General features: G+C 45.3%; 2 protein-coding genes across 2 annotated transcripts in view; both read right to left on the reverse strand.

Moving 5' to 3' along the window:
• Positions 1-11,640, reverse strand: part of LOC143829079 (aldehyde oxidase 2-like) — a 43,524-nt gene extending 31,884 nt beyond the window's left edge. Inside the window, exons 1-9 of the mRNA XM_077319379.1 lie at positions 11,621-11,640; positions 11,081-11,190; positions 9,347-9,531; positions 8,476-8,638; positions 6,049-6,141; positions 5,058-5,227; positions 3,128-3,242; positions 1,347-1,466; positions 913-1,009 (exon numbers count right to left, since the gene is read on the reverse strand). Coding sequence (XP_077175494.1) covers positions 913-1,009; positions 1,347-1,466; positions 3,128-3,242; positions 5,058-5,227; positions 6,049-6,141; positions 8,476-8,638; positions 9,347-9,483 — 895 coding nt within the window. The 5' untranslated portion in view covers positions 9,484-9,531; positions 11,081-11,190; positions 11,621-11,640. The remainder of the gene's footprint in view (positions 1-912; positions 1,010-1,346; positions 1,467-3,127; positions 3,243-5,057; positions 5,228-6,048; positions 6,142-8,475; positions 8,639-9,346; positions 9,532-11,080; positions 11,191-11,620) is intronic.
• LOC143829077 (aldehyde oxidase-like) overlaps positions 11,491-11,864 on the reverse strand; it is a 69,618-nt gene continuing 69,244 nt past the window's right edge. The window contains exon 40 of the mRNA XM_077319378.1: positions 11,491-11,716. Coding sequence (XP_077175493.1) covers positions 11,636-11,716 — 81 coding nt within the window. The 3' untranslated portion in view covers positions 11,491-11,635. The remainder of the gene's footprint in view (positions 11,717-11,864) is intronic.

The following is an 11,864-nucleotide window of genomic DNA, read 5'->3' on the forward strand; positions in this document are numbered from 1 at the left end:
TCTATCTCCCCACTCCACCTCCCTGGAACACCCTACAGCCTTCCAGGAACTGCCAACAGGGATTTGGGTCTTTACCCAGCATCAGTTCCAGCCCCCAAAGTTCATATATTGTAATGGCTTGCTCATGTCTTCTGGCCTTGACACACAAGATGACCAGTTTGACCCTGCTCAAAACATCCCCTCCCCTGAGTGATGGGGAAGCTACATTCTGGAGAGGAACATACTGCTCTTTTGATAAGAACCAAGGGTCAAAAACAGTCAAACCAATGTGCAGAACTATAGTCAATTTCTAATAACTGTATGATCGATCAGAAGATTGCAATCATTTTCTCTATCACCATGCCATCAAATCCAATCCCCAATAGTCCATATCATAAGTAGGAAGACAGAGAGATTATTCATGTACAAAGAGCTTGAGGGATACCAAGGAATAAGTAGGCCACTCCAAGTCAAAAACAACAACAATGAAGGCCTGCAAACAAAGGAGATTGGAACAGACTAGAGGAAAGCCATCCTCCATGTGAGGCCTGGGGATCCTCTGGAATTAAATGCCTCCAGGAATCAGTTCCTCTGTAGAAAATGGATGTTTTGGAGGGTGGGATTTGTAGCATTGTGCCCCAGTTGAAGTCCCTGTCCTCACCAAACTCTGTTCCTAAATTTCCAAGTGTTTCTCAACCCAGGTCTGACAGCCCTACTCCCCATCTCCTGCCGGTGGCCAGGGGGGACATGTCAGCCTTCACTGACCAATTAAGGTTACATTCACACAAATTTGTTTTCTGAATAAGGTGAGCTACATGATATGTGAGAGAAAAACTCACACATAAGCAAACGTACCATGGGACTGTCATGCAAAAAGATTTGCTCTATATTAGGAGCACTGCAGGATTACTAACACCGCATACAACTACTTACCTACAATAATTTGGTCAACGGTGTGAAATGCTTTCTCAACATTTCCTTGTTCTATTTTCTTTTCTTTGTCGAAATATGAATTATGTTGTATGGCATCCTGAGGGTGAAAACATAAGCTTGGATCTCAGCAAGTATTTCTACAGGAACAAGGGAAGGTAATTTTCAACCATTTCTCCTTCCTGTGGGGGACCACTGAATCCTCCCAGGTCATTCCTCGTTGGTCTCCCATCCCCAGAAGGAGCATTTGATGGGCCACCAAGATGTGTCATAACGCTGTCTCAGGAGATCTTGGTGGATTTCTTTTATTCACGAAGCATGTAGAAAAATGCCCCCTGTACATGGCCCCATTGTGCAGATTTTTTAATCACCATTGTGATTCTAATAAAGAATCTTATGGCACCATTTTCTTTACTGGACTCAATGGTGGCTTTTACCTGAATTGTCAGGATCAATTCCAGATCTTCATATCCTATCTTCACTTTTTGGGTGGCTTCCTTTGCAAGCTCATAGGTCTCTGCAACCACACCACAGATAACGTGACCAATGTATGTTACCTGCATGGCATAACAAAGCAACAGAAAGTAAGGTGAACTGCTTTAACTCAAGGGGCAGTAACTGTGCCCTTTTTAAGCTGCTCTGACAAACTTTGTTCTAAGGAATCAATTTTCAAACTGTGTTCTGAACAATTTTGAGGTTCTTTGATTGCCTCGTTGGCAATTTGTCTAACATCTACTGCCCCCCTCCATCAAAGTCACCTCCAGATTACAGTCTAGTTCTAAGGGAGTTGAACAATATACTATCCATCTGGCCAATGCTTACAACCTTGTTTTTGCATGCCAAATGTAAGTATGGTGGGTGTGGACTTTAGGGTGGTCATACTGTTAAGTGAGCTTTTTAAAACTTGAGTTTCAGCAAAGAATCTTATGTATCTGTTTCATTATATTATTTAATAAAGAGAATTCTTCACCCAAAGAGTCTGCTTATTCAGAGTTTGACTGCGCATTGACAAATATTAAGTGTATGTTATTTGTGCAAGATAATGATAATGCCCTTGGGGGTCTTATCAGTAATTCGTTTGACTGTGCATCATGGAACACAGAATTTTCGGCAATGTATCTTGGTTCCTCAGCAGACATAGAAGAAGAGTTGTTTTTTATACCCCACTTTTCACAACCCAAAAGAGTCTCAGAGCGGCTTACAATTGCCTTCCCTTTCTCAGAGTGGCTTACAATTGCCTTCCCCCACAAGAGATAACCTTTGAGATAGGCGGGGCTGAGAGAGCTCTGAAAGAAACTGCTCTGTGATAACAGCTCTAAAGTTCACACAGGATGCTGCATCTGGAAAAGTGGGGAATGAAACCTGGCTCACCAGATTAGAAGCTGCCACTCTTAACCACAACACCAAGCTGGCTCTCATAGTAATGTGGGATTGAACCCAATTTTTTGCTGCGGACCGCTGCGGCGTAGTGGGGGGAGAGGGTGGCCTGGTAGGGGCGCAAATGCGCATGCGCGGCAGTCCACGCATGCGTGTTTGCGCCGCCGCCATGCTGGCGGCCGCGGCTTCCCCTCCCGGCCCCTCCGGGCCGCAAGCAAATTGGCTGCTAAAGCGGCCCGCAGCCCGCGGGTTGGGCACTGGGCCGCGGCCCGTGGGTTGGGGACCACTGTTTTAAGGTAATCACAAGAAACGGCATTATAGGATGATTTGTTTTTAAATTCCAAAAGTCCTTGCAAGCCTCAAGAACCAATCAGGGTTTCTCTGATGGGGAAGGTTGTCACCCCTCTTGTCTGTTATGTAATTTTAGACACGGCTCCTCAAATCCATACAAAGTTTTACAAATTGCATTTCTGTGTTATATGGGCAGAACACAACTGAGCCATATGACTGATCTGTATGACTTCTTCTGCATGGAGTGAGAAAGGCAGGGAGGGGACCTCTCATGGCCTAGGCTTCTAGAAGACTCAACCAGTAGAGGTCCAACTCCAGACCATCAGTTTGCTGCCGTTTTCTCACCAATACAACAATGAGGGGGAGAAATATAAATCTAATATATATATATATATATATAAATATAATTAGTGGTGATTTTCCCTTTTGTTCATCCAAAGCAACTAGGTCCCGTTAGCCTGTGTTCGCATTAGCAGAGTATTTCTATATTAGTAGTTGTGGTAGGCAAAAAAGAGTATATTTAGAAAGAAAACCATCAATGAAGAACTACCTCCTCTGCAGCAAACACTTTCTCATCTTCATCCCCATTTTCCCCTGGAATATCAGCAGCTGTGACCACGGTAACCACCCCCGGAGCATCTAAAGCCTCAGAGGTATCAATGGATCTGGAGAGGAGGATAAAGGTTCTAATTCAGGTAACAACAGGGAGCCACTAAAGGTATATGATTCAAACAGAAACAATAAAGGCACAATAAACATATACTTTCTAAATAATATATGGCAGAGGTCTCCAACCTATTTGAAACTGTGGGTGCATTTGGAATTCATTTTTAAAATACATATAGATATCGATTTTATTTTTGTCTTATAAGAAAAGAATTACAGCAAAAAATTACAAAGATTACATTAGGTCATATAACAGTCCCCAAAGTCTTGAAATTCTTCTGGTGATCTTCAATTAATCAGATGGGTTAACTTTGCCATAACTGCAAGTTCTCTAATTTTCCTAATCCATGAGTCTATATTAGGCAGTTTTTGATGTTTCCACCCTGATGCAGTTTGAAGTCTTGCAACAGTGGCAGCATGGAAGAAAAATTATCTAGCGTGTTTCAGCAGTCGGGTCTTAAAATTTAAGATGGTCTGCAATTTATCACGTACTTTTAGCCAAAAGTTTTTTTTAATAAACTATCAAGATCACCACCTACGGGAAAAAGACCCACCAGTGTTGTGACATTTCCAACACATTTAGCGCATTCGGCATTCTGACACAGCATGGTAGTTGCCGCAACAAAATGGCCGCCACAGGAGGTGGAGCCAGCCTCAAAATGATTGCCACGGCTTAACATCAGCAACACAATGTAGATCCTTGTGTTGAGGTGTCAGGAGCAATTAAGGAAGCATAATCATGTCTCCAGAAGTCAATCAGACTACTGGGCAAAAGGCCTTCCTGGCCCCACTCAATTTCCTAAAAGTATTTGGCTGGTGTCCGAAAAGGTACTGCAAACAACCTGCATTGCAGTGTGTCTATATGAACAAACCTGGGCACTCAGTCTCCCTTCTTAGGCCTACTTTATACCCAGTAGTTGAAGATCTGCCCCACTATCTATTGGAACGTCCACTTTACACAGATCCAAGGAAGAAATTTCTAAATAAAATTATTCCAGGGGCATTTTCTTCAGCTCATGATTAATTATAGTATTTGCCTCCTGATATGCAATGGTCCCCAACCTTTTTATCACCAGGGACCGGTCAACACTTGACAATTTTACTGAGGCCCGGGGGGGGGGGTAGTCTTTTGCTGATGGACGTCACCGCCACATGTGCTCCTGCTCCACTTGCTTTACCACCGGTGCCCCTGACTTCCTGCTGCCCGCTGGGGGGCGTTGCCAGCAGCAGCTACACAGTGCCACACCAAGGGGGAGCCCCAGCCATGGCGGCCGCTGGAGAACACCAAAGGTGAGCTGGCGGCAGAGTGGCAGGGCAGCCCCTGAGGCAGCAGCCAGGGAGGAGGACAAGGAGGAGCCGCGGCCCGGTACTGACTGATCTACGGACTGATACCGGTCCCCGGACCAGGGGTTGGGGACCATTGCTGATATGGACCCATTTGTGACATAAAGGGTTGCCACCTTTGCTTTGGCCACAAGAAAGATTCAAGCTGGCCTTGGGGCAAATACTGTGGTCTAATGAGCAGAATGTATGGGTTAAGTGTAATTTTTATTCTGGTTAAGTGATAACCGTGACAGATCTGTTTGTTTTGAACAATTTTATTGTTATCTGATCTTGCGATGGCCTATGGCCTAGTGCAATAAAGTTTGACTTTGACCTGCTTTATATTTGCAACCACTCCTTTGTTATTCTAGTTCACCCCCCCCCACACACACACACACACCACGAAGCAAACAAATACAGATAGAACATGACCTGTGGTTCCATTTGGTCAAATGAGTTATCTCATTTGACCTCTTAACAGCATCACTTACATAATCTTCGCATGGGCTCGTGTGCTTTTTACCACTGCCATGTAGAGCTGTCCGTCTATTGGAGCAATATCATCCGTGTAGACAGCCTCGCCAGTGGCATGCTTAATCCCAGACTCATGCATGATGGGACGACCCACGGGGTCCCGAGGAGGCTGCTGTGGGTCGACATCCTGTCACAGAAGAAGTCACTTATTATTATTATTATTATTATTATTATTATTATTATTATTATTATTATTATTATTATAATATTTATAGCCTGCCACTCCCTTGCGGCTCGTGGCGGGTAACAATATCACAAATCCCCATTAAAACCCCACTTGCTATATAGATAGTTCATACTGTGGATCATTATGTAGCAGGGTCTTCTGAATACACTTGCTGCAAAGAAATTTAGGGATGGGCACGAACTGCATTTTTGCTGTTCAGTTTGTGACTGAACCATGAACCCAACCACAAACCATGAACCCAACCATATGCCGGTTCATGAGCCATCTCAAGGTTAAACCCTTGCTTTCTGCTTCCCACAAAAAGCTCAGAACCGTTTAAACCAGTGGTTCTCAACCTGGGGGTCAGGACCCCTTTGTGGGTTGAACGACCCTTTCACAGGGGTTGCAGCAGGGTAAGGAGCTTGGCCGGGGGGGGGCACCATGCACACAACAGTCTTGTGGGGTAGATCAAGATAGAGCGTTTGTCTGTCTGGAGCAGCAGAAAAGAGTGAGATCAGCATGATAGGGTAAGAGGCAGAACTGAACTGAGAAACCCCAGAAAAAATCAATTTATATACAATCATAAACAATGGATCTTCACCCCATTCGTCAGTTTCGGTTTAATTTCTGTGAAAAAACACTTGCATAATTTTATGGTTGGGGTCACAGGTCACATGTCTAGCCAAGAGGGGCCAATGAAAATGCTAGAATTAACAATGCCGTTGATGATGAAAGGGAGCCTCAGTTTTTTCTGGGGATGAACTGCCTGGTTAACCACTGACCTGATATTCCTGCACGCCCCGTGGGGGATGATCTCGGAACTCACCCAAGGCACTCAAGGTTTCCTTGGGCAGGTCAGGATACTTGGATGGGTACTGCAGGAAGGAAGACAATTTTGAAATCATTTAATATATGTCCAATATTTTGGCTGCTGATTTTTCCAGAAAAAATGCTCTTTCAAAAGCAATCGACTTCCTTCTCAAGTCCGGCGCCCCAGTCAGAAAGCCATAAAGTATTCATGTCTCCAAGAAGTTTTTGTTTATGCAGTCGAATAGTTCTGTGACCCTCACTAGTACGAAGTTGTACAAAGGCCAGTATAAGTTACTAGATTTGATGTATCAGGTGGGTAGCTGTGCTGGTCTGCAGTAGAACCGCTAGATTTGAGTCCAGGAGCACCTTAAAAACCCACAAGATTTCTGAGGCATGAGATTTTGACAGTCAAAACTCCCTTGGTCAGACAAATTCTGAGGAAGGGAGCTTTGACTCTTGAAACTTCATATCCCCCAAAACCCACGGTGACTTCTTTGCGCTGGAAGTAATATAGGACAGTTCTCCCACATGGATATAGAAACAACTCGACAGAACAAGTAGGTACAAAAATGCATGATTTCTGTAACAGGCCTAGAAAAGGAAGGCCCATGAGTGTTTTAGTAGAGAGGTCACTCTTCTCCTCCTGGGAGTCCTTGTGCTATGCAGATGTGTCCTCTACAGCAGTGGCCTGCAACCTTTCCAAGGCTGCGGACCGGCAGTGTTGGGGTGGGCGATGGTGCAGCCGTGCATCTGTGCCGTGCGGGGCCGCAAACGTGCATGTGCAGCACTGCCGCACATGCACGCACGCATGCCTGCATGCATGCAACTGCACGAAACTGCTGTGCATGCGCGTTTGCGGCTGCGCATGGCACAAACGCGCATGCGCGGACCTGCTTCCCTCTCCCCCCCCCACAAAATGAAGCTTTCCGGGCCGCAACCTAATCAGCCGCTTTTGTGGCCAATTTGCTTGCGGCCTGGGAAGTTTCTTACTGCGGGGGGGCGGGGAGAGGGAGCCGCGGCCCGGTGCTGAGGCCTTCGTGGCCCGGCACCAGGCCGCAGCCCGGTGGTTAGGGACCACCGCTCTACAGGAGAGATACTGCCTGATCAGAAAAAAGCAACCCTGGCTTGCTCTTGTGCCTTTAATTATAGCAGAAGTCCAAAAAGTGAGCATCTCTCACTTAGATATGCAGACCAAGCCAATAATGAAAGTGAATTTTTTTTTACCCTAGTTCCCTGGAAAAGCTAGGACCGGTCATATGTAAAAAGAAATATCTTGTGTGTCCCCTGTGTGTGTGTGTGGGTGTTCCCCATTGCTCAGCTAGGGTGATGGGCCGATGCAACCTGAACATCTACCCCTCCTGCTCTTATTAAGGAATATAAGAAATAGCAAAAAAAAAAATTGTTAGAGGCAAAAACAAAAATAATATTCATTTTATATTCCCATTGGGTATCAATTCTTTTTTTAACAAACACTTCATAAATGGAGGGGGAAAATCTCAGGAAAAATGAAAGCAAAACAAAAGTAAAACATTATTTTGTAGAGGTATCTAGTTCAACACGCCATACATTTGGAAAGAAAACTTTATAAGAACAAAATTTCCTCCAAGTGACTTCCTGGATATTTATTGCAAGCCCATGAGGTGACACAAATTGTTAGGATAGGGCTTGCCCACAGAAAGTTTATCATGGCATGTGGCTTGCAGGGACTCAGTGGATACTCTGTGAGATCTGTAAAATAGACAAGTAGATATTAGGGATGGACACAAACCAAGAGCCAAAATGTGGCATGGGCTTGGCCTAGGTCGGATCTCCTGAACCAATGCTTGGGGTAAGTCCCGAACATTTACCAGACTTTTGTTCTGTTTAGTTCAGCTATTTGGGCCATTTAAACCTAACAGCGGAGCAACATGAGTCCGCAGCTGACCTGTTAGGTTTAAATGGCTGACAGCCATTTCACTGATGGGTTTGGCTTCTCCCTGATTTCAAATGAGAGGAGACAAAAATGGACTGATGAAATGGCTGCTGGCCCTATTAGCCTAACAGGTACACCCACCCCACTATTAGTGGTTGCCAGCCAGGTTGAAATGGTTGCCAGCCAGGTGGGTTCACTCAGCAGCTGTTCATCAGTTTTGTTCTCCCCTGGTTCAAGGGGGAGGAAGCAAAACAGAAGAGCTAAAAATGACTCCCAGCCATTTAACCCTTCCCAAGAGATTCCCTCATTTCCGCCCATCTGTAGCAAGCTACAGTCAGGAGTAAGAGGGATCCAGTTCAGGGCATTTTGAGCTCTGTTTGGATAAAGGTTTGGTTAGAGGCCATCCTGAGCCAAACCAGATATTTTAGGTTCATGCCCCAGCCTAGTAGACATGCAAGCACACAGACATACAAGTACACAGACACACCATGTGCTTTAAATCTTGCAGCACTTCCAAATAAAATCTGTAAAAGAAGCTGATGAGCAGAGTTCGTCTGTATTCCACTTTTCCGCCTAATGCTGAAGGTGAGAGTTGAATCTCCTTGAGAATTAGCCGGCAGGCTTCATCCAGCATCTGCTCATCCCACTTTCTGGGGGAGAAAGAATAAGAAAAAAAGCATACTTATTTACTAGCAGAGCTAGGCAAAACTTTAATGTAGAAACTAAAGGCCAACTGCCACACTGGATCTCCCAGCATTTTGATATTTTGTTTCATGCAGTTGCAGGGTCAGAATGGGCAGGCGGGGTTTCCCTTGTCTCATTGTACTTTGGGGAAGATATATCTTGAACAAGATTGAGAAAGGAGTAATTTGCCTACTCATAACAAAAGGAATAAGAATCTCTTGTTACTGCCTGAAGACAAACTAAAAATATGGAAAATCCATCTCCTCAGTCTATTTTGCAAACAGCTAGGATTACTCATCTTTCCTATTAGAAGAAGAAGAAGAAGAAGAAGAAGAAGAAGAAGAAGAAGAAGAAGAAGAGTTGGTTCTTATATGCCGCTTTTCTCTACCCGAAGGAGTCACAAAGCAGCTTCCAGTCGCCTTCCCTTTCCTCTCCCCACAACAGACACCCTGTGGGGTGGGTGAGGCTGAGAGAGCCCTGATATTCCTGCTCGGTAAGAACAGTTTTATCAGTGCTGTGGGGAGCCCAAGGTCACCCAGCTGGCTGCATGTGGGGGAGCGCAGATTCAAACCCAGCTTGCCAGATTAGAAGTTCACACTCCTAACCACTACACCAAACTGGCTCTCTTTAATAAAAAGGGTCATTTGGACAGGATTCGCAGAGGGTGCTTGTACCTTCCTCCTAGCTTCCAAGAGGTGTTTGGGGCACTCACTGTGGTACAGTCAATGCCCCCATATAAAATAGTCAAGTCCTCAATGACATCTGTGCCAAGCTGGAACCGGACTTGCATTGCAGAATTGGTGATTGACATCGCATTCTTCCTCCGGTCAGCCTGTCGGAATGCGGAAACAAATTCATCCTGCCGAGACAAGGAGAAATCTGGTCATTTACCCCTCTACAGTTGACCCTTGCTTTCATTCAAATAGCCTAAGGGCCACTTTGCATATGAAGAAATGCTTACCTAGAAGGTGCTGCCAAGGTGAAAAGTACTGCAACAAATGAAGATTATTACATTTGATGATAAACATAAGCACAGGTTTTGCATAGTGTTTTGCACCTGGTGTACTCTCATTGGAAATATACTACTTATTTCTCTGTCTGTGCACACACAGGAAATATTCTCATGTGCTTCTAGAGACATGTCATCTATATGAGATTTGCGTATTATTTAATACACACACACACTTAAGCATGAAACTCAACATCAAGAAAATAAAGATCATGGCATCCGGCCCTCTCAATTCCTGGCACATAGATGGGGAAGAAATTGAGGTAGTGACAGATTTTATTTTCCTGGGCTCCAAGATCACTGAAGATGGGGACTGCAGCAAAGAAATTAAAAGACGCTTGCTCCTGGAGAGAAAAGCTATGGCAAATCTAGACAGCATCCTAAAAAGCAGAGACATCACCCTGCCAACAAAAGTGCGTCTAGTCAAGGCTATGGTCTTCCCAGTTGCAATGTGTGGCTATGAAAGTTGGTCCATAAGGAAGGCAAAAGCGTCAAAGAATTGAGGCTTTTGAACTCTGGTGCTGGAGAAGACTCCTGCGAGTCCCTTGGACTGCAAGGCTAACAAACCGGTCACTCCTAGAGGAGATCAGCCCTGACTGCTCCTTAGAAGTCCAGATTCTGAAAATGAAACTCCAATACTTTGGCCACCTCATGAGAAGGAAGGACTCCCTGGAGAAGAACCTAATGCTGGGAGCGATTGAGGGCAAAAGAAGAAGGGGACGACAGAGAATGAGGTGGCTGGATGGAGCCACTGAAGCAGTCAGTGCGAGCTTAAATGGACTCCAAGGAATGGTAGAGGACAGGAAGGCCTGGAGGATCATTGTCCATGGGATTGCGATGGATCAGACACGACTTCGCAACTAATAACGACAACAACATATATACTAGTAGTAAAGCCCGTTACATTCTGTAATACAATGGGTGCAAGCTCATGGTTTGGTGTGGGTTTAGTGACTCAGTTGGAAGCTGGCACCCCTAAGAAGAGGTCAACAGACACCCTGTAAAGTGGGTGAGGCTGAGAGAGCACTGGTATCACTGCTCGGTCAGAACAGATTAATCAGTGCCCAAGGTCACCCAGCTGGCTGCATGTTCGGGAGTGCAGAATCGAACCTGGCATGCCAGATTAGAACTCCGCACTCCTAACCACTACACCAAACTATACACAGTTATCCTACCCAACCATCTTCTGTATCATTGTGCCACTTCTGGGGTTTCTCGAAACCTGAGGAATATTTCAGGTATTTCTCAATGTTAAAAAAGTTGAGAAAGGCTGCCTTAGATGGGCAAATGCTGCATTCTCTGACATGCGGATATTTAATGTCTGCAGAAACTGATTTTTTATTGGCAGTTTGATCCAGGAATTCTTGCTAGACAAAAGGTACCAAAATGGAACACTCACTTTCTTTGAAAACGGTATAAAAACGGAGACGATGACCTCCGAGGGCAAAAGGTCTGCCTCTGGCACTCGTGCAAGGAATTCGCCGTTCAGGTGAATCTGTCTCCTCCCACCTGCCAGAGAAAAGTGTAGCCCTTACAGACCGTCCTCTTTGCAGACATGCAGTTTACACAGCCCATGAAAATTTTAAAAGATATCAGATCGTACGCCTGCAGCAGACCGGTTAGTCCATGGATGGGAGACCTCTGAGGAAATCCAGGGTTGCAGACCAGAACCAATGGGATGAAATAAATTCAAAAGAAATTCCGTCCAAACATCCGGAAGAAGTTCCTGACAGTGAGAGCGGTTCCTCAGTGGAACAGGCTTTTGAATTCATTTCATCCCATTGATTCTGGTACTAGAAGGTGGTAATCGTCTTCTCTCCAGGCTAAACAGACCAAGCACACAGACCGTCCCAAAATGGCTTTCTGTCCCCCTGCTCACGTCTCTGGTGACAGGATCTGCTAGCTGGATCAGCAGGGGCACCTGGCTACGGAAGATTACCTCCTTGACGGAGTGTCAGTTGCCATCTGACACGGCCACCCCATTCATTAAAGTCTCAACGAGCTCCTTGGAGATTCTTCTCAATTCGTCATCCTCCTAAAACGAATGGGAACCCAGTCAGTCAATCCCAAATTCCGGGGGCCTTGATGGGAGGGGAGGGGGAGGTGGTGGCTAAATCAATCAAGTGGCCATCTAATGCTTTGGAGCAAATGCACCCTTCCTTCTTGGGACCCCTCAATTCAGC

This window comes from Paroedura picta, chromosome 2 (genome assembly GCF_049243985.1).
Source record: "Paroedura picta isolate Pp20150507F chromosome 2, Ppicta_v3.0, whole genome shotgun sequence".
Taxonomy (NCBI): domain Eukaryota; kingdom Metazoa; phylum Chordata; class Lepidosauria; order Squamata; family Gekkonidae; genus Paroedura; species Paroedura picta.